General features: G+C 31.6%; 2 protein-coding genes across 2 annotated transcripts in view; both read right to left on the bottom strand.

Moving 5' to 3' along the window:
- Nucleotides 1-10,615, bottom strand: part of LOC111045969 (all trans-polyprenyl-diphosphate synthase PDSS1) — a 156,133-nt gene extending 145,518 nt beyond the window's left edge. Inside the window, exon 1 of the mRNA XM_039434795.1 lies at nt 10,370-10,615. Coding sequence (XP_039290729.1) covers nt 10,370-10,531 — 162 coding nt within the window. The 5' untranslated portion in view covers nt 10,532-10,615. The remainder of the gene's footprint in view (nt 1-10,369) is intronic.
- Nucleotides 10,616-20,647: 10,032 nt separating this feature from the next.
- LOC111045979 (UNC93-like protein MFSD11) overlaps nt 20,648-24,456 on the bottom strand; it is a 41,919-nt gene continuing 38,110 nt past the window's right edge. Inside the window, 1 exon segment of the mRNA XM_022331461.2 lies at nt 20,648-23,612. Within this exon segment, the coding sequence (XP_022187153.2) occupies nt 23,463-23,612 (150 nt within the window). The 3' untranslated portion in view covers nt 20,648-23,462.

Raw genomic sequence — 24,456 nt, 5'->3', positions numbered from 1 at the left:
GGCATGTCGTAAAATGCCACAAAAAAGAAGGGAAGTTGCACATTCAAAGTTCTCTGTAGAATGAACGTTTAACAAGTTACCTATTGTTGCACCTTATGTGAATCACCTTGTATTATACAACCATTGGTGCTTGAATGAAAGAGTTGCGGAGAATCAGCATCAATAGAGGGAGCATGTCCAAAGAATGTCAGCTAAGAGAATTCATTTAAAAATCTATATTATCAGCCAGTAGGCAAAAGAGAAGTTGGCAGACCACGCAAGAGGTGGCAATAATAAAAAACTTTCAAGATTGTAGGTTTATTTCAATTATTAGCTAGATGTGAGTCGGAGCAGGCAATAGCCTAATTCTTGTTTCTAAGAGGAAGACGAAGACCATTGATATTAAAATCAAAGAATAAAACTTCAATAGGAGGATTGCATTGGTTGGAAATAAATATGATAACGTTCACTTTCTGAGGTTTCATAGGAGGAAACTTTATTATACTTATGGTATGGGATTTCTTATTCAAATTACATGTTAAAATAACCCTTCATCAAGCCCAAGAGAGATAAGCTCATTCAATGTAGTGGATAAGAGAGACTACTATTTTGCAATTTTTACAACTCTGATGGAACATATATTTTCAAGTTTCATCTTTAATAGCAATACTAAAACCGGATACAAAAAATGTTAATTTTCACCTTTCCTCAAGAAAGTATCTGTGACCCTGAAACCTTCAGCAATCTGAAAGTATCCACACAATAGATAACCCTGTAAAGTGTCAATTTCAACAAATCCAGCGATGATGTTTATAATAAAATTATGATAGCATAAGACCTAGCATCATGATTATGATAGTTCGACAATGTCTAGAAAAGACAACATCAAGGTATGAGATGTCAGAGAAAGTATAGAAATTACATTCAAGAATTATTGAGTTATTAGTTTATGTGAGTCCAATATAATGTCAAAAACAACCACAATAATAAATAAAATAGCACCATCTAAGTCATTTTTCTCAGTAGTTAGAAATAGAATGACTAGAGATAAAGATTTATGATTGTAGGGTATTAGCATAGCCACCTCTAATACCACCTCTCATAGCCATATTAGAGGTGGCTATGGTATTAGTTATTGGTATATTTAATTGCGTTCATTTTTATGATGTAGCGTTCTTTGTAAAACGGTATTTATTACTGATGGTTCAGTCATGAAAAAGCTTGGATCTAAAGCAGCCTGAGCTGGGGTGGGGATTGAGCTTTTTGACAGCATGAGCAGACCTGACTTACTGAGAGCTGACTGAGCTTTTCTTGTATCTGGTCCATCTATACATCTTTCAAGTACATTTATTATAGTATATTCTGAAAGAACCACTAATTTCAAGGTTGAGCAATAATATGAAATAGATATTTAACCATAGAAGGACGAAGGACAACACAAAACAAGTAATATTCAAAGACAAAATGGGGTCACGCTTAACCCCAACTTAAAAATTTCTAAACAGGACACGTCACGATCAGACATGTTTGGTCACAATACTTCACATTGTTTCTTAGTTAGTCAAGACAAGAAACGCTACTAGATCCATTTTTAACACTGTTTTTACTACAAAATTTATAAGACGAATTCTCATTAATTATTTTACATTATGGGTGGAATGAATAATAGCTTCTATCAGTCAAAGTTACTAGACACTCTGTTTACTAACGTTGTCTATCAGTAAGCTCAAGATTTCAATCAAAAAGTCAAAATTATAACATATCAAGAATGTTGAATAAATTGGGATTGGAACAGACTTATGGTGAGTTTTAACACAATATTCAATAACTTAAATGATTAAATGAAAAAAAAATATCATGAAGCAATGAGAATAAGCTACACTTTTGTATCACCGACGCTTCATTAAGACCTGACGAGTAGTATAATGTACCCACGTACGGTAAAAATGAATAGCAATACAATATAAAATCACTTCACTTATATGGTTTAAACTAACTTAAAACTTCTCTTAAAGTTTAAAATGTTTTAAATAAAAAGGGTAACTACAAGTTTAATATTGTTCTATCAATACAATATATTATACAACCATTGATGCTTGAATGAAAGAGTTGAGGAGAATCAGCATCAATGGAGGGAGCATGTCCAAACGAATGTCAGCTGAGAGAATTCCTTTAAGAATCTATAATTATCAGCCAGTATGCAGAAGAGATGTTGGCAGACCACGCAAGCGGTGGCAATAATAGAAAACTTTCAAGATTGTAGGTTTATTTCAATTGTTAGCTAGATGTGAGTCGGAACAGGCAATAGCCTAATTCTTGTTTGTAAGAGGAAGACGAAGACTATGATATTAAAATCAAAGAATAAAAACTTCAATAGGTAGATTGCATTGGTTGGAAATAAATATGATAACGTTCACTTTATGAGGTTTCATAGGAGGAAACTTTATTTTACTTATGGTGTGGGGTTTCATATTCAAATTACATGTTAAAATAACCCTTCATCAAGCCCAAGAGAGATAAGCCCATTCAATGTAGTGGATAAGAGAGGCTACTATTTTGCAATTTTTACAACTCTGATGGAACATACATTTTCAAGTTTCATCTTCAATAGCAATACTAAAACCGGATACAAAAAATGTTAATTTTCACCTTTCCTCAAGAAAGTATCAGTGACCCTGAAACCTTCAGCAATCTGAGAAAGTATCCTCACAATAGATAACCAACCCTGTTAAGTATCAATTTCAACAAATCCAGCGATGATGTTTACCATAAAGTAATGATGGAATGAGGCCTAACATCATGATTATGATAGTTCAGCAATGCTTAGAAAAGTCAACATCAAGGTATGAGATGGCAGAGAAAGTATAGAAGAATTTACGTTCAAGAATTATTGAGTTATTAGTTTATGTGAGTCCAATATAATATCAAAACCAACCACAATAATAAATAACATTGCACCGTTTGAGCCAATTTTCCCATTAGTTTGAAATAGAATGACTATGGATGAAGATTTATGAATGTAGGGTATTAGCATAGCCACCTGTAATACCACCTCTCATAGCCACCTGTATTAGAGATGGCTGTGGTATTAGTTATTGGTATATTTAGGGCCGGTTTCCGAGCTCGGGATTTAGCTGAGTTCTAAGACTTTAACTGGTTTTAAACTTTGGAGTCAGGAAATTGGCTTTCCGAGCCAGGGCGTTAACGTAGTTGAGGACTTAAATAGACTCTGGAGTTTAGAGATCACGTTAGACCCTGGAGTTTATAATTTCGCTTGAAAAGAACAGCCTACTTTCAGCACACCAACACGGATTCAGGAGGGGCCTTGGAACGGTTACAGCGATCTCCGAACTATGGAACAATATCAGCAAACACTGGGAGGAAGGTAAAACTGTTTCAGGTCTTTTTACTGACCTCCAGAAGGCATTTGACACCATTGACCTTGGCCTGCTGAAACTGAAGCTCAAGATATTGAACATCAAAGGGAGAGCCCTACAATGGCTGGAAGACTGTCTCCTGAATCGAAAGCAATATGTTGAAATCAACCATCAGAAGCAAAACAGCATAATAAGCTACAGATCCTCTCTAAGGACAGTCTATAAAGGTGTTCCTCAAGGGTCAATACTGGGGCCACTACTATTTCTGATCTACATAAATGACTTCCCCACAGAAATCGACCATAAGAAGAACTGTATTCTCTTTGCTGACGACACCACTGTCTTAATACCATCTGAAAAGCATGAAGACACCGAAGAAGTGGTGGACACAACACTCAATGAAGCAAACGAAATATGCAAAAAACTAAATCTAACCATAAATAAAGATAAAGCAGTTCACATTCGCTTCAACCCAAAAAACAGAAACATGGAGGACCAAATCGTCAGCTCAGTTCCATAAGGTTCTATGTGTATTTTTGCTACTTTGGAGATATCAGCGTTCAAAGTTTTCAAGCAGGCTCGAAATACACTCACACCAAAACTTACCATCTTTTCTCCAATGTTTTCAATGTTTTATGGAACAGGTTACATAGTCGTCTATCATCATTCAATCAATCATTATATGAATTAAAACAATGTTGTAATTTGAGGAATAGTTTTAGGAATTGAGAAAATATAGAAGACTGTCCACATGGAACCTTCTGGCTATTCATTTACATCACACATTTGAAACGACTATGTAACATAGAACCTTTTATCTCGCCATTTTTCTACTGTTGATTTTTTAAATCACTGGAATATCTCCACTCCATGACAATTTCTCTATTGAAAAAACTATTATAAATATTATTAATTATCAATAAGAATTTGAGAATTTCAGTAATCTAAGAAATTAGATTTTTACAATACTGTGTTAAAACTTGATTACATCTATACAATCATGACTGCAGTAAGGCAAGCAATCGATTTTTTATAAATGCAATTCTAGTAATCTAGTAATAATTCTAGTATACAGTAGAGGATGATCCATGGATTTGGATAGCCAACTCTATTAACTATTATACCAGCATTTTATTAACAGTGCAAGCAGGCTTTATTGATCAAACATTATTGGTCACTGATTAAAGATTTAGAGCTTATTCAAACGTTTATTACCTGGAATAATAATTATTATGAAGGGAACAAACTAAGAAAATAGATAATTGTGTATGAATTGAACATTTTAAACAAATTAAAAGCTAGGGAGCCTCAATCAATACGTACTCTTCATTATCAGACTGAAAATTAATCTCGGTGGATTGCTGAGTTCAAGCGTAGATCATCAACTCGGGTTTAAAAGATAATCTCGGTGAATTGCTGAGATCGGGATCAGGCTAAAATGTGATAATATCAGGAGCAAAAATGATGATTTTGGACTCCAACTTAGACCTGATAGGAGGCAGGTTTAAGTTCGGATTAAGCTATTAACTTGCTGTTATTTTTATTTTATTAGAAACCAGTGTCAAATTGGGGTTTGTCTTTGAATTCTGAACAATTTCATTACCCACAAAGTCATATTTAAAATGTTTTTCCACTGATGTTTAAAATATTAAAACATAAGAAAGTGAGAATGAAAACACCTTCAAACAACAAAAAAATTCTTTACCTATTACGAGAAGGGGGTCTGGGTGGCCTCCCCGGAAAATTTTAGAAAAATACCCTCAATTTGGTGTGATTTCAGCAATTTCTACTTGTAAAACTACATCCTAATAATGAAGTTTCTTTATTAAATAAATCATAATTTTAATTTTTCATAGAAAATAATATATCATAGGCCTATGATATTTCAGTTCATGTAACAAATAGAATGGAAATATAATTTTATTAGTCATTCAATTGTTTCAAAAAATAGTTTCAAAGTTATAATCTTCAAGCCTATGATTTTCATGATTTTTACTCAAGTACAAAAAAATATATTGGGGGGGGGGAATATACCGTATCCATGTTCCCAGATATTACAGGAGATTTGTATATCCTCCTGTCCCCGGTGGAAACTACTCTTTAATCATAACATTACTGGGACATTTTGTGGGTACCATACTAAAAAAAAGGTGCTGAAGCATTGGCTGAGGGAACTACGTTTTAATCACATGAAATGATTTACATCCATGATCTATTCAAATCCATGCATGAAACTGAATGAACAATTATCAATACATGTTATAATATTGAACTTTCAATTGTTAAAGATGGTAAAAACAAAACTGACTTACTTCAAAAAGATCTTTCTGAAGTATTCGCTATATGCAGTTCCTAGGACCCCCCCAAGGATCAGATAAATAATGAAAATGCGGGTCTATCTACACGAATCCTTAAAATCTCATACTGATTTAATACTTTTTTTAAACAGCAGTAGTATAATTATTCCTCCTACAGTATCAACAACATAGCAAAATTGCCTTGGAAGTATGGCTACGGGTTCGGAGTAATAGAGAATATATTTTTTCTGTGGTATAGTTGAAGCTTAAAATAGAATAGGTACTATTATTGATCAGGGAGCAATAAGTGAGTTATTGCATAGATTTCAACGTGAGAATTAACAAGTTGCAAGATGTCACAGTGAAAGCAGAAGAAAGGGCGCAATCAGACAATTAATGTATGTACAGAGTTGGTGAAAATTATGGAACCAGTTTAAAGGTTCTTTAGCTTTCTAACTTGAAGTTATTTTCCAATAAGAATATGATTCCCAATGAAATTGTTGAAACTGTTATTGTAAAAGGAAAATTTATCTGTTTCCATGATTTTTTAAGAAATCTGTTTCAGTGTATTCCTACTTTGTGACCTTCTCTGTAAGTCTATATTTCTAATAAATATTTCATGATTTAATAACTAATAATGCATATGTTTGTATTGATACTTCTGCCACATTTGTATAAAACTGGGAAAAATGAAGCATTTAATAACATAGAACCACTAGCCACTTAGAGGAAGTGCAGCTGTTCAGACCTAATTATGCTCTATGTTTCAGTATGATCACATAGAACCTTATGGCTAAAATCAGTGGAGGGGTAATGCACATGGGACATAATGAAAATATCAATTTCTATAACTAAAATACAGTTTAACACATAGAACCTTTTACTGGTGCATTCTCTTTGTTTTTGGGGATCGATCTATGTGCATAACTCAATAAGCCCAAAATTGTCACATAGAACCTTATGGAACTGAGCCGACGAAATAAACATAGGCATACCAGCACAGACAAATACTAAATTCCTGGGCATATTGATGGATAATTTCTTAAGTTTAATAATGAAAAATTATGCATTGTTAATTCTTTGAACGCCCTTGATGTTTGTGGCACATCTACAATCGCAACACCACATTCCAGAAAAATGACTGAACCAATTTCATAATAAAGAGTGTCTGGGAAAGTGCATGTGAAGAAATGGAAACATCCTTGAAGCCGCGACACGACACACACACACTGACACAAAACACTTGTAAGTGATCACAAAGACAATCACCAAATCGATTTAGCTGACCACAAACAGAATACAGGTTTGCGATTCTAGGTCGAGCAGAATATAATTATTATACAATATACGGCTAGCCTACATACTACTAGGAGCACACAAACTGGTATTGGTATATTGGTAATGAAGAATTTCAAAACATGGTAGAAAATTAACCCTGAGACTGAAGAGCTATGGCCATCCGAAGCACTCGCTACTTTCACAATGCTTTACGCTTTTTAGTTTGCGCCTTGGGGCTTGAGCATTCTTGTTACAGTAATACTCTTAGCAGAATTGGATAGATAAGAAGCTAAAGCACGCCGTCCATATTGAGGCAACATAATTGGCAAGATTTTAGTAACAAAATTTGCTTTAGCAACTTTTCAGTAGAATGAGTTTTCTCAAAGTTTTTGAAACAATATGTTTGGCAATTCACTATTTTGTCACATTCATAATACCGCCAACTAACTCTTGGGGTTGTACTGTTGTTGTGGTATATACGGTTTTTTTCAAACTCCACTTACAATATTATTCTAATTACATAAACTTACTGCTTTACAATTCAACAAATACTCCAATACATCAATCCATTGTGAGGTCCACGTTATAATGGCAGTATTTGATTAACATTGGTGTTGCTATCCTTGTCTATAATTCGACAAAGCAAATAAATCTATTCTTTCCTACCTCTGCAATGTTGCCAGATCGTTTTTCAACAATTTAGAAATATAATTAATTAGCAACATATTCAATCCCAATATCTCAATCAGCCCTATGAAAATGTATAATCGAATCATTAAAAAATATTTTCTTGACGAATAAAATAATTATCATTGATCATTTGATCATATCAAGAATGAACAGGTAATATTTCATTAAATACACAGAGGCAAGGTAGAGAATCAGCAACGCTGTTCTCCTATCTTTCTCATCTGTAATTATAACGTTGATCTCACTATAGATAGGCTACTAATAAACAAAACGAAATAATTTAGTACAGAATACTGGTATTCATGCAATCAATACTCATCACTTATTGAACATTAAAGCTAACTTAATTCGAAAATTCACTGATCAAAGTGACTATTAATGATTGACATGTGTTTTTAAGATGGATTGAAATGAGTCTCAGTTATTTTACTGGTCACTTGAAGTGTAAGCATTTATAGTCAATATATTTTATAGTTCCATTTCTATTTCAGATTGCAATTTTATACCACTGTTTAAAATTGAAATCACAGTTTATGATATCAATCCATGCGCAATAAATTCGAAGAAGTACGCCAAAGAACACTAGCGCTGTGGATATTAGTTGAACTAACACTCGGCGGGAACGGCGCATGACCGCAGTAGAAAATGAATCAGTTTTGAAAATCAACATTAAATTTGTTTTTTTACTGTATTACAACAATAGGTTGTAAATTACCTATTCTACAATAACTAAGGAAGATTTCCTAATAGAATTACAAACAGATTGATAAAGCAAATGGGGAGAGCTAGCTGAAAATAAAAAATGTTACATATCAAGTCAAGTGACTTTAATAAATCAATAAATAAAATAATGTATAAAAGTAGTCACTTTAAATCCATGCCATCTTCTACACTCCATTGCATCAAGTTTAATTGAAGAATAAATAAGAAAACGTGAAAGAAATGTCATTTTAAATGAGAAGTATCACTAACTGTACTTCTAAGTTTTCTTTTTTTAATAGTTGTTGTGGAAGGCTGTAAGAATAGGTTGAAATATTACAAATACGTTAGAATGAACACTCTAATTAATCCAAATTTGAGAGAGAAATAGTGTAGAGTCCGCCTGTTTAAAAAAACTAACTTGGAACCTGCAGAAAATATTATTACTTACTTATTTAAATACTTCATCAGCCAGTGTTGATGAAGGAACTAGTGTCCGAAAGCGCTACACTAATGTAAGTAGAAGCTAATAGCTTTTATTTATATAAATACCTGACTGCTATGTCTTAATTAATTGTTCAAAGTGATTATTTAACAAGCAGTTCGTAATGGAATCAAACATTGAAGACTTATTTTTTGTGTTACAGTGAATATGTCTATCATTGTATTGGTCATATTGAAGACCATACAGTATAATATTTGCTTATGTATTTATTTCTATATGTACACCTATTATCAGGGTATCAATAAAGACCACAACTTGATTGCAATTATTGTCAATTCCATGTTATACATTCATTGCATGTCCTCCCAATTCAATAGTTGAAGCATGGTTGGTATAGAACGATTGCTTGCATTTCAAACAAAAAGCTAATAAGTTAAATTGATAAATAATATAGTGATACAAATAATTTTCCATATTATTTTTGAGCTCTATTCATCTTCTTCTGCAAGTGATCAACAACAATGATTATGCATGACATTTTTTCTGGTTTATTGTAATTTTTTAACTTTTTTACTCTGATGAATACTTAATGAAGGTATCTAATATTCACATATTTAGTTAAAATTTACATTTAAATCATAAAATACTGTCTGGTATTTTATTACCATAATTATCTGTTTATTCAATGGTCTTTCATCTCAAGTTTTAGATACAGTAGAGCACATGTATTAGACCATTATTCTTAGAAAAAACATACAATGTACACAATGAGAATCAATATAAATAATGAGATAAGAAGAGATACAATTCAGAAACTGCAGTATTTATCGTTTTTGAAACTGCAGTAACTATAATAAGAAAAAAGGAAAAACTTGGAGTGAACGAGTAACTAGCAGAATTTTAAGATATTTGAAAAATGAGAAAAATTTACAAATAATAACTGAGAATTAATGCTCAATCTTATTGGTTACCAAAACCTCGCTTGCCAAAAATGTCTTGTCCAGTGTGTGTAAATTGAATACACACAGTAGACTTCTTTTCATTTGATGAAAATAATTTATTTTGCATGGAATTACTTTTATTGAATTCAGTACTTCAAGTGACTAAATGAATTTGGTAGCAAAATATTAGAAAGTACAGATAGCCTAATGTTTTTAATAAAGGTATCACTACTGGCGGTAAGTACTTCTAGCAGCAGTAGTTTTAGTTCAGTGGCTCTGGTTTTTGTGGCTCTAGAGATTAATCCAAATTCTATATTGAAACACGTTTCAACGTGTGGTGAAACTGAGTTACATAACCTAAATAAATAACTCAAATTAGGGCAATTAGGAGTGCATAATGTAAAATTTGATAGAAAATATGTTATAATAGATAAAATTATTTGTTTTGTACTGTGGAGCGGTTAAAATTGTAGGTTAGTGTGTTATCAGTGAGCACATTTTGGTTTGACCTTAGTGAGGTTAGAGAGCGAACCGTGCCTACTCGGTTCATTTCACTAGAAATTTGCAGGTGGCAAGAGTAATTTATGATTAGAAAGCGAGAAGATATGCGGCTGGAGAAGAGTGAAAATCGGAATTTATTAGAGAATAGGCACAGCAACCCACCTGACAATTCTGCAGCAGGGTCCTTTCAAAGGGCTTGATGTCGGTGTGTTTGATCCTCACAAATGCGGCAGAAGTTTTTCGTCTAACTAAAATATTTTGCCCGAGTTGACACAACCGGTCCACACCGCGAACACAAAGACGAACCGTACCCAAACACGCCATGATTCTAACTGTTGAAGATGATAAACTCCAGCTTCCACCAACCTGCTTCAAAGTTAACCGACATTCTCCATCAGCTGATTTTCCGTCTGCTAAATCCCTTCTCCAGCTGCTATCGATATTCTGTCTAGTCGATAGTCGTTTCGACTTCAGCGACATCTACTGACTGCAGCACTCTTGTTGTCTTTTTCACATTTAAAACATAAAATATCAATTAAATTATTTTTCACTTTTTTCATTGATTTATGAATATTATTTATAAACCAATATGATGGAGATGCAAGTTTGATATTTATCGTTATACATTTGAATGCCATTTGATTTTGAAGAGCGCCAAATTCAAATTATCGGCACTGGACCTAATCTTACACAATAATACGGTAGGCCTACGTTAAATTATTGCCCTTTCCTTCTTCAATAATAATTATAAATCCTTTTTCGTTTTGAAAATAAATTCAGGTTCAATTTTATAATATTTTTAAACTACTTTACTCTGTACTGATGAGTTTCTCATTTGTTTACCACTCATTTATTTTAATGAGTGGAAATAATAATGGTATTAAATAGTGATACATAATTTTTGTTTACTACTCATTTCTCATCTATTTTGACACTACTTTACTCTGTACTGTGAGTTTCTCATTTGTTTACCTATTTTTATTTAGTTACTAGGAACCAGAAATCTCAGAACTTTTTAAAAATTACAATTGGTTTTTTATATTATTCTAGTTACCTACTGTTTATTTTAATGCTCTAGTGTTGGGCCTTCGTGACAAGTAGCCTACTGTACTTTGAGGTTTGTCAAATAAATCCTAATACGTTCCTGTGACATCTACATTTCAGCATTTTTTGAACTCAGCATCATCAGCATTTTATAGATCACTTCGTTCACTGTTACAATACAACCTTATAACTTACCCACTTGTAAGTCTCGATGCGTTTCAGGGTGATGAGCCCCATCTTCAGTAGGCAAGAAGTAGGCCTTCCTTAGTACTGAAACTTATAAGTTGGGGTTAGAGCAGAATTAGGTGGGATTATTTGAGTGTGCAACTTACTGTGTAAACTTGAAGCAGGTAGCCTACTGTATTGAAAAATGGTTCAAACTACAAAGAACATTTTTTGTACATTCAATATAAGTTAGTACGGTACTGTATACTCTAGCCTCCCACTATCATTGGATGGATTGGGTTAACCAGTATAGATTTGGTTGAGTGGAAAAGGGAGCTCTTATCGCCTCAACTTTGCCCACAACACTTGAATAAAAGCAATTATCTATTATTGAATCTGTTAGTGATCACGAAACAAATCATCGTGGTATTTCAAAAGAAGAATTCGAACTTGAACCTCAAGTTTGAATAATTATATAGAAATTAAATAAAGATATCCAACAGAGTATAAATTTTAATAAAGAAATATTTAGTTTTTAACTTGTTAATAAATGTATTTTGAGCGAAATATATAGAGCAATATAATAATCACCTTGAAATAATTTATCCTAATAATTGAAATTTTATATACATTACGATACTAAATATCTAATATCATTAAAATTTCTCGCAGTCAATTTATAAGTGAAAATCAGTATATTGACAGTTAGTAATAGTAGAAAAATTTACATGTCTCCAACTGGAAGACAAACATTTATAGTACATACTGTAATAAGACACTAGGATTGGAAACTCAGCACCAGAACAGGATTGAAAACGATAAAATCATTTATTTGAATTTTAACCCAGTCACAATTTTTAATTGAGTATATCGAATACAACGAATAAACATGACAGCATCAAAAAAATGATGCCTGCCGGGGTTAAACTATACAATATCACTGAACAATACTAAAATATGTGTTGAATAATAAAAATAAGTTACAAGTTGTGGATGATTACCTGTATTATTAATCTTGTAGCTTGGAAAGCAGTGAAAATCTCCATGGAGCCCAGACCAGGCATCACAATATTACTCAGTCTTTGATCGAACTCCACTTAGAAGACAGCATCAATAATCCGTTGTCAACTTGACTACTTTAGACACGATGGAATAGTTGGATTCTCAAATAAATAAAAATCTTGTAGTACCCTTAATTCTTGAAAAACTTTGAAATAGTTCAAAAACTAGTTTCCACCCTAACTTAGGTAATTTTCAAGTTGAAATGTAGAAAATAAAATCATTTATTTCATTTTTATTTTTAGAAAATAAAATTTTTAGGTAATTTTCAAGTTGAAATGTAGAAAATAAAATCATTCATTTTATTTAGGCTATTAATCTTTAGAAATAAAATAAATTATTTTATTTTCTACGTTTCAACTTAAAAATGACCCAAGTTAGGGGCGAAACTAGTCGTTGAAATGTAGGAAATAAAATCATCTATTTTATTTTCTAAAAATAAATAAAGATGAATAAATGATTTAAAATAAAAGTAATAAATAATAAGATAAAATAAATGATTTAATTTTTATTTATTTATTTTCAGAAATAAAATAAATTATTTTATTTTCTACATTTCAACTTAAAAATGACCTAAGTTAGGGTCGAAACTAGTCGTTGAACTATTTTAAAGTTTTTTTGAAAAATAAAGGGCACTACAAGATTTTTATAATGTTTTTATTATTTATTGGTTCAAAAGTAGCCTATGTAAGTGAAGTGTTTTTTGGATTCTCAAATAAACTCAAACTTGAAAAATGATAGATACTAACTGATGAACATCGCAGCCGACCTACTTCAATAAAAATAAATTGTACTTATTTATGTTTCATCAAAATACATTAAAATTTATAATGAGAAATATCATGTCCAGACATTTATAGAAACCTGCAGGTTTCATACATCTTTTTCCAATCCCTTTCATGTTTCTGAATACACCAATTATCTATCTGAATAAATTGTTAGATAGAACAATAGAACAACAGGTAGTATTGAATGGAGAACGTCTTATAAAAACTATTTTTAATTCTAATAATATAAACAAATATACATACATTTTACAAAGTTTGTTATTCTTCAACAATAAAATATTCATTTCCAGTCCTAAAGTATCATACCATGCATCTTTTACTTATTGCACATAAATTTAATAGATAGAAAAATTTAATTTTTATTGCATAAAAAAAAATTTAGTATGTTGAATAAAAAAATTATTATTATTATTTTTTTTTTTTTTTAATTGAATTGATGAATTGTTACATTTAATTTTCACATAAAATTTCAATAATCAAAAAATGTTCATTTCTTTCACTATTGACGCGGTTGATTTTATTGATGCACATTTTGGAAAACAGTCCGTTAAGGCACTCAGTATGATTTTCAGTTAAGTGTGACTCCAATGTGATGACGTTAAGTGTTGGGCTGATCTGGATGCACGTAGTGTTGAGCTGATACTTGTAGTCGACTGATGCATATCAAACTCGATACAGGTGACATCTCAGTTGCATTGCTTCATGTTTGTAGTAGACGGCTGCATTCCAAACTCGATACAGGTGACATCTCAGTTAGCATTGCTTCATGTTTGTAGTAGACAGCTGCATTCCAACTCGATACAGGTGACATCTCAGTTAGCATTGCTTCATGTTTGTAGTAGACGGCTGCATTCCAAATTCAATACAGAGTCACATAAATTTTGTATCATATTTGTAATTATACAATGTACATTTCAGGCTTGAAATGACAATGTAATTGTTTTTTGGAAAAGAGATAGACGCTGCATACAGGATAATTTAGGTGAGGATTAATTTAGGTAAGGTTTGGTTTTTTGATATTTTCAGCTTTCAAGGTTAGAGTTCTGCATACAGGAATAATTTAGGAGAGGATTTTTTGAATCAATTCTTTCATGATACTGTGACTGTTCTTCTGAATTCAAAGTTGTGAATGTGAACATGGATGGCAATTACCTCCAGGTAATGCAGTAGTGTTGAAGTTTGAGATACAGAGTCAGCAATAAGCATTGGCATTGCTATTGGCGTATGCTTTGGTGTCGGCTTTGGCATCGGCGTTGATATTGGCATTGGCGCAGGCATTGGCATTGGCATTGGCGCAGATTTTGGCATTGGCGAAGCTATTGGCATTGGCGTAGGCATTGACATCAGCACAGGCATCGGCGTTGATTTTGGTGTTGGCATCAGCATTGGCGTAGCTATTGGCATTGGTGCAGCATTGGCGCAGATTTTGGCATTGGCGCAGGCATTGACGTAGCTATTGGCATTGGCGCAGGCATTGATATCAGCACAGGCATCAGCGTTGATTTTGGCATTTTGGCGTAGTTATTGGCGTAGTTATTAGTGTAGGCATCAGCGTAGATTTTGGCGTAGTTATTGGTGTAGGCCGCAGCGTAGATGAGTCACACTAGTTCGAAAATCACCCAAATGTTCTTAACACTCTTCATGGCGTTCACTTGTTGCTGATTTCGAGATTCACATGATAACTATTTCAATGTTAATGTCCGTGCTGTACCTGTTATCTTAAAATGCTTATAAACTAAAAAGAAAAACTTTGATTAGGCTATCAATACAATCTAATACACATAAAAATTATTTTAAAATATATATGAAATTGAAATTTGTTAACATCTTATTATACAGTCAGCAATCATAAATTGTGAAATATGGACATATCAATGATAAATTTAAAAAAAAAAATCATTCATTTTCATCTATTCACTGTTCAAATATCAATTTTAATCCATTCTTCAAAATAGAAATATAATTTCATAACACCCTGTATCATTATCAAAATTGTAAAAAACATCAGATCATCACAACAAAATATTTAATTTCAATACATATTTCAATAATTTCAGACAATTGGTCTTCTATTCACAATCATTTCATAATATATCTGCATTTCATTATCATTTAATATAACATTTCATTTATAGCAAGTTCATTTCACATTTATGATTTATCATTCAGGGTTTCAAAATTATTTAGTTTTAATTTTGGTTTTCAAAAATTGTATAAAAAGCAAATTATTTAATATTGTTAATCATCGTTTGTTGGATACTATAGTTTATTTCGACTCTTCAATGTTCTAAACACAAACTACATTTCATGACAAAACTTTACTATCAATCATTAAACAAGAAACCATTCAAAACATCAATAATATTTTGCTTCAAAGGCAAACAATATTCATAATTAATCATCATTTTGCGTCTATGGCAATCAACATTATTAATCATTATTTTGCATCTATGGCAATCAACATAAGTAATCAACACAAAAAATATTATCTCATTACTGCCTCTCTAAGTCATAACCTCTGTTATTCCTTCTTTAGGCAATAATGGGTTTCCATCTCAAAAACAATCACATACCAGCAAATTCTAATCAACAAACCCCACTAAAATTTCTACATACACTCCAGCATCCATTTCAAACGATAATCGATCATATCAAAATTTATAGAACAAACAGTTTTAAAAATTTTGAAAAAGATATCAATCACAAAAACTTATTTCAATTAATAATATAACAAAACGTTTTAAATTGAACCAATTATTTTTTAAAATAATTTAAAATTTAAAGACTGTATAATAAGTACAAACATTTCAAGATTATAATACAAAGACGATCAAGATGAAATATGGGTAAATAAGTTCCCTAAAAAATACAAAAAAGAGAAATAGAAAACTGGGTAAATAAATTCCCTAAAACAACACACATTTCAAAATAAGTGTTACATGATGAAAAATATACCACAAGCAAACAATTATTTACACTACAATGGATAGATTTTAGAAAAGTTAAGTTTTATCAACAATTTAAAGATTAGGAAATAAGCTACTATTTCAACTTCTAATATTATTTCAGAAAAAATACAAATTTAAATGACTATGGACAAGATTGGTTAAGATATGCTTCATAGAAGAAATTTACTGAATATTACACAAAGACAGGAAAGAATCGAAATTTGAAAAGATTAAGGGCCAAGAAAATAGGCTACAGGAAAGAAAAAAGACACAATTATGGACTCTTACCATACACTGTGTAGCGATTATGCTATTCTGAATCCCGGCATAACACAGGATTCCTAATCATTGTGTACTGGGGAATACCCTTTCATCATGTGACTCACTGTCATCATCTTGTAAGTAAGCAACTTGAAACAACCTTTGAATACTAATACATCAATGGAAACTTTGCGTTTTGTTTTCTTCAATAGCATGATTTTATTCATGAGTTCATTTGTTTCAACAAAGCTGTTTTGCTTGCAAAAGTTGGTCATGTTCACTTGAGAATGCATAGCATACACCTTTTCAATTCTCAGTTGAAAGTTGAACTCATCAACTTGACTCAAAGCAACATTCATTTTGTTTACATTTTTCCTAACCTCTACAGAAACCTGTCTCATGTAATCATTCACTTTGTTCATAGTTTTCCTAACCTTCAATGTAACAATATTACTTTCATGATAGTTGACTTTCAGTGAAGACAACTCCCTACCTACTTCTTTACTCAATTCTACTATCTCATTAAGGTTGACTTTTTCAACAACAGTAACTAGGCCTACATTGTCAGAAACTTGAATGAGTTGATCTTGTAACTTAACACTACTATCATCCTGCTTCAATTTGTTTTCATCTTTCAATGTTTCATGTGCATTTTCAATAGAAGGTTTATACTAACCTGCTCTAGTCTAATGCTAGTACATTCTTGCTTCATATCATCAAACCTAGCATTTTGATTTTTAAACATTTGGTCTAACTTAGCATTTTGCTTATCAAATTTAGCATTTAACTCATCAAATCTAGCATCTAGCTTATCAACCTTTGTTTAAGAATGCTATAAGATTCAGATCATTTTTAATGTTTGCCATTTTGTAATATGCACTGATCATTAAAACTTGATCTCTCTTGAACCGACTTCCCACTCAGCAACAAACCATTCATAACCTATCAAGATATCTATACACTAATAATTTCTATAACCAGGGATTTCATGGTGTACCATTTGGGACATATTTATTTTGTAATTCTGTCCCACCACAGGGGTAACATTTGCCGTGCTACCAATTTTTCCTTAAACGGTTGGAATAGCATTTAACACCTATCACCTAAGATAGTTGTCGGCTCCAATAAAATAGATTCTTGATAAACTGTGAATGGATCTATTGCCTATGAATGAGAAATCCAGTTTTCAGAGCAAATTAACTTATAATCTTCAGATGAAATTACACAAATACACAAAGAGAAAATATCTTAAGCCTAATTATTTCAGAGTTATTACGAACTAAAATACTTATCTAGTTTACAGTTGAAACACAGTGGCTATTGGCTTGACTACACTAATAGCTAATTATGAACAAAACAGAACGTAAAAATTTATATAAAACTCAATTTAAAACATTAATAAACGAAAATGATTTAGAGCAAAACTCCACGACAACACTTGTAGCCAGCCATTTTTCAGAGAAGGGACAGGAAAAGACATAAGTTGCAAGTCACGAAGGCAACGCCTCGTTCAGTATCGATTTTTACAGACACGTCACAAAAAAATTATAACTTATAAGTTTAGAATTCACATTCTACATCTGTTCTCAATAAAACTTTATTTTGAAAATGTTATTTTAAATTTTTATACATATATTCTATTTAAATAAACGATTTATTCTGTATTTGTTAACCCTGCCTCGGTGACACCATGGACAATGCAACAAACATTCACGATAATAAATTCTCCGTCAAAAATTTGTCCGTCTATTGATAACTCTGACATTTACTATAAAGTTCCATAGATCTCGAATTGAAGATTCGATTCAAATCTCAGAACTTTTAAAAATTACAATTGGTTTTTTTATATTATTCTAGTTACCTACTGTTTATTTTAATGCTCTAGTGTTGGGCCTTTGTGACAAGTAGCCTACTGTACTTTGAGGTTTGTCAAATAAATCCTAATACGTTCCTGTGACAGCAGTTTTTCATAGATCTAATTTATTAGCAGTTTGACATCTACATTTCAGCATTTGAACTCAGATTATTTTATTAAAATTTATGGATCACTTCGTTCACTTTTACAATACAACCTTATAACTTACCCACTTGTAAGTCTCGATGACTTTTAGGGCGATGAGCCCCATCTTCAGCAGGCAAGAAGTAGGCCTACCTTAGTACTGAAACTTATAAGTTGGGGTTAAGGCAGAGTTAGGTAGGATTATTTTTGAGTGTGCAACTTACCGTGTATAATTGACGCAGGTAACCTATGGTATTGAAAAATGGTTCAAACTAAAAGAACATTTTTTGTACATTCAATATAAGTTAGTACGGTACGGTACTGTATACTCTCTAGCCTCCCACTATCATTGGATAGATTGGGTTAACCAGTATAGATTTGGTTGAGTGGAAAAGGGAGCTCTTATCGCCTCAACTTTGCCCACAACACTTGAATAAAAGCAATTATCTATTATTGAATCTGTTAGTGATCACGAAACAAATCATCGTGGTATTTCAAAAGAAGAATTCGAACTTGAACCTCAAGTTTGAATAATTATATAGAAATTGAATAAAGATATCCAACAGAGTATAAATTTTGATAAAGAAATATTTAGTTTTTAACTTGTTAATAAATTTTGCATTATCTGTTACCCAAATACAAGAATACCTATTAAATCCATTTCCACTAGGAATAATTTCTCAGTATAGAAATATTTTCTCATGCTCATTGCACTCACACAAAAGTAACCGTATTACTGTGATTAGTAAATGTATTTTGAGCGTAATATATAGAGCAATATAATAATCACCTTGAAATAATTTATCCTAATAATTGAAATTTTATATACATTACGATACTAAATATCTAATATCATTAAAATTTCTCGCAGTCAATTTATAAGTGAAAATCAGTATATTGACAGTTAGTAATAGTAGAAAAATTTACATGTCTCCAACTGGAAGACAAACATTTATAGTGCATACTGTAATAAGACACTAGGATTGGAAACTCAGCACCAGAACAGGATTGAAAACGATAAAATCATTTATTTGAATTTTAACCCAGTCACAATTTTTAATTGAGTATATCGAATACAACGAATAAACATGACAGCATCAATTTTTAAAAAAAATGATGCCTGCCGGGGTTAAACAATACAATATCACTGAACAATACTAAAATATGTGTTGAATAATAAAAATAAGTTACAAGTTGTGGATGATTACCTGTATTATTAATCTTGTAGCTTGGAAAGCAGTGAAAATCTCCATGGAGCCCAGACCAGGCATCACAATATTACTCAGTCTTTGATCGAACTCAACTTAGAAGACAGCATCAATAATCCGTTGTCAACTTGACTACTTTAGACACGATGGAATAGTTGGATTCTCAAATAAATAAGAATCTTGTAGTACCCTTAATTCTTGAAAAACTTTGAAATAGTTCAAAAACTAGTTTCCACCCTAACTTAGGTAATTTTCAAGTTGAAATGTAGAAAACAAAATCATTCATTTTATTTAGGCTATTCATCTTCAGAAAATAAAATAAATTATTTTATTTTCTACGTTTCAACTTAAAAATGACCTAAGTTAGGGTCGAAACTAGTCGTTGAAATGTAGGAAATAAAATCATCTATTTTATTTTCTAAAAATAAATAAATAAAGATGAAAAATGATTTAAAATAAAGTAAGAATAATAAGATAAAATAAATGATTTAATTTTTATTTATTTATTTTTAGAAAATAAAATAAATGATTTTATTTTCTACATTTCAACTTAAAAATGACCTAAGTTAGGGTCGAAACTAGTCGTTGAACTATTTAAAGTTTTTTTGAAAAATAAAGGGCACTACAAGATTTTTATAATGTTTTTATTTATTCGTTCAAAAGTAGCCTATGTAAGTGAAGTGTTTTTTTGGATTCTCAAATAAACTCAAACTTGATAAATGATAGATACTAACTGATGAACACCGCAGCCGACCTACTTCAATAAAAATAAATTGTACTTATTTATGTTTTCATCAAAATACATTAAAATTTGTAATGAGAAATATCATGTGCAGACATTTATAGAAACCTGCAGGTTTCATACATACTTTTCCAATCCCTTTCATGTTTCTGAATACACCAATTATCTATCTGAATAAATTGTTAGATAGAACAATAGAACAACAGGTAGTATTGAATGGAGAACGTCTTATAAAAACTATTTTTAATTCTAATAATATAAACAAATATACATACATTTTACAAAGTTTGTTATTCTTCAACAATAAAATATTCATTTCCAGTCCTAAAGTATCATACCATGCATTCTTTTACTTATTGCACACACATTTACTATCATAAAATTACAAAATTCAATACACTGTAAGAGTATTCGGTGATAACTATTTTGAGCATAGCATACTAAAAAAATACCAGTATATTATGGTTTCACATTAATTGACAAGTCTTTTATAAAGTGAAGTTACACTAGTAAAATTATCATTAGACTGAATGTGAGCTGTCACAAATATGTTTTAATCAAGGCTGCTCTTTGAAAACGTATGAAGAATTGAAAAAAGTTTATGAATCAGTAGCATTTGTTAGCAAAAAAAATCATGGAGCACGTAAATGTTTTCTACCTTATAATGTTTCCTCTTATGTCCGGTTGCACAAAAGCCGGTTACATTTTAATCGTGATTCATTCCACGAGAACCAATCAGAGAAGCCTTCTTTTCGAAAAAGCCTTCTCTGATTGGTACTCACAAATCACAATTTAAATTTAACCAGATTTTATGCAACCGGGCTTAAGAGAAAATGAAATATGTTTCGCAATATTGCTTAGTTTAGTATTTTGGTCTTATTCTAAAAAAAAAATTATAAAAATAGATATAGTCGATATTTTTGTTGGTCCTAACCAACAAATTTTATAGTAAAATACCATCTCAAAACAAACTGAATTATTAATTCATATACAGATTAGATAAACGGCATAGAACAATCCTCCCTAATTCTGGACACCAAATTAGAGGTAATAAATCAATAACTTCAACCTGTATAGGAATGATAGTTTTGATTCAGAATTGATGAATAAATAATATGTTTTACTTGTAAATATTCACAATTTTTTCAATATATTATTGGTCGCGAATTAAAAAAATAATCTCTCGTATCTAGTACGAAAATCTCAAGCAATGGGGGTTTTAAATAACAGCATTACGTGGGTGTTAGCAGAAGCAAAAAAAAAAAAAAAAAATGCGTCCTATAACATGATGTTAGAAAGAATTAATATGGTAACAATAAATATTGTGGTAAAGTAGGTTAGAATCGATTAAGATTAACATTGGAATTATGTATTATGTAATAGAATAATACTTTAGATTAACAAATGTAACACAAATGTAAATTAACGATGTATATTATGTAAATAAGGCAACATGATACACTCAATAATATCAATTAATTTTTTAATTAAAAGTCTAGAATTTTATCACAAAACTTGTATTGAAATGCGCAGCATTTTATGGTTAGAATATTCCAGGCTACTTCCTTTACGGTACACTTACAAAAGTCTTGTAAAAGACCCATTCTTCTGTTGCATTTTGGAAGCTCGATTCGAAAGTATTGCACTAGACAGTCAAACAGTTTTCTCATTTTTCGAAGTGTTAAAGGTCACACTTCAAAAATTGTTTTAGCACTAGGAGAGGTTTTAAAAACAAGTTCTGTTAAAATTATTAAAGCTAAAAACAAGAAATTACACATAAAAGGTTCAACTGTTTAAATGAAAGATGAGATTGATAAAACTGCAATATAAATTAATAGATAGATCAATAGCAGCTGAATTAATATAAATGTAAAGATATTGAACAATTAATGCATCAATATTGAAGCCCGTTTCAATTGGCCTAGAACTAATTTCAATGTTTCTATCTCTCAGTGGAACACCGCAGAGAGTGTCAATATTGATTGTATCAAATACAAACTTCAATCGACCAAATGATGAAATTTAAACAATCGATCGCTCAATTATCATCTCAATTATTTTTTTGGTACATGTTTCATTGAAAATCTTATTACAATAACAATGGCTTTGCTTTGTTAAAAAAACTACACACGTCATTGACATTGGTAGTTCTAAAGTGCGAGATAAATTACTTTTAACATGAAGAGGAGAAACCCATTTCTCCCTCCACAGTTTGTAGCATAGACACAGACGGACAACCTGCGCACAATTGGATGCGCCGTGTCATTTTGCTTCATGTTCTTGTGATGAAAACATCTCTGTAACATACACAAACCAATATACCTGCTGACCAGTACACTACTTGGAACATTTCCAGCAATAGATGGAGGGGAGTGTTGCCGCGTCGCGTTACAAAGCTCTCTCACTCACACACAAAAGAAGGAGAATGCTGCTAGGTAGTGGGAGTGATTAGTGGAGGATAGTGCATCGGACCTCTCCGTCTTCGAGAAAGCCGTGTTAAAAGTAGTTTATCTCGCACTTTAGTTATTGTATCAAGCCACATAAAAACCAAATTACTTCTTCGGAAGTATTTTTACATTGGTTTTAGTCTTGTAAAGTTAATTGACTTCTACAGAATCTTTTTCCAAAAGCTCTAGTGATTTGAACACTAAGCTGAACATTGAAAAATTTCTGTTTTCTTTCTGCATATCACCTACCAACTTTTACAATAAACAGTCGACTAATGTTGGCAAAAATATTCACTTTTTAATGAAATTTTCTAGTGAATTGGCACATGACCTAACATGAAGGTCTATGAAATTTTACTTTTGATACAAAAAAGAGAGAGAGAGCACATAGAACCAATGTGATGATGCTCTATTCCCTACTATCCAACAGCCGACTATGCTGATTGATGATTGCTTCATTTATTAATAGATTAATTGATTTTCTTGACAGATGTTTGCAGAAAATTCCCAAAACTCAGAGTCAAAAAACTCACAGAATTTAGTGATTCAATTTTGGCGACATTGCAATTACTCTTGGACCTGTGTGGTGTCTGGTCATTCAATTTGACGTTTGCTTTGTTTTTCCCAGAACTCGACCAGAGCGAAGCAGATGGATCCCATGATGAGAAAAGCGTCCAATATTGCCAACTGTGCATAGAGGCCTATTGTGCTGCTGTACAGCAGGCATACACCACACGCGGTTGACTGCAAACATATAAGAATAAACTGTAGTGATGTATAAATGTACAATGTATAAATGTGTTTTTAAATTTGAATAACTTTCTAAAAAAAATATATTTTTAGAAAGAATTCCAAAGTCATACTATAAAATTCTTTTAATACTCAGCTCATTGAATGAGCTATTAAAAGAACAGCTCATAAATTTAATGAGCTCAGCTGATTAAATTTTATACTCATAATACAGCGGTTGAATTGAATGGGCGTTCGAACTACAGAAATAATTTCGCGTTGTTGTTACTCATCTTATGTGCAGACTTGAATTATGCTTTTATGAATGACATTAATATTAAAGAATTGAAAGAGCTTCTTGTTTCATTTGGTCTCAAGGTGGGTTTCAACAGTATAACTAGGCCCAGACAAGACCTACAAGATATATGTCTTGTTGGTCTTGACCCAGTGCATTACATGGAGGGACATGTATTGATAACATTGTAACTACGATTCCTGAGAATTCATTCAAGGGTGAGGTTGTGAGAACATGGTTTTCTGACCATTGGGCTCTGGCTATGAAGAATACTTTCTTCACTAAACAAGCGAAAGGAAATATTAATGAAACCAAGACTATACGACACATAGAAGATAATAATATCTCAGTTTTTCAAAATATGCTATTTGAAATGAATTGGACTAGTTTATTTATCGAAAATAATTTAGAATTGAAAACCTCATACTTTAGATATACATTGCAAAAAATAGTAGATGCAGTTTTTCCATTAAAAATAGTTAAAAGTAAATCAACTTCTCCCAAACCTAGTAAGGTTTACAATGTAGAACTGCTTGATAGAACACTTTCGATCTGTTGTACATC

The sequence above is a fragment of the Nilaparvata lugens genome, chromosome 8 (genome assembly GCF_014356525.2).
Source record: "Nilaparvata lugens isolate BPH chromosome 8, ASM1435652v1, whole genome shotgun sequence".
Lineage (NCBI taxonomy): Eukaryota > Metazoa > Arthropoda > Insecta > Hemiptera > Delphacidae > Nilaparvata > Nilaparvata lugens.
This window is presented reverse-complemented; position numbering and strand designations above follow the sequence as displayed.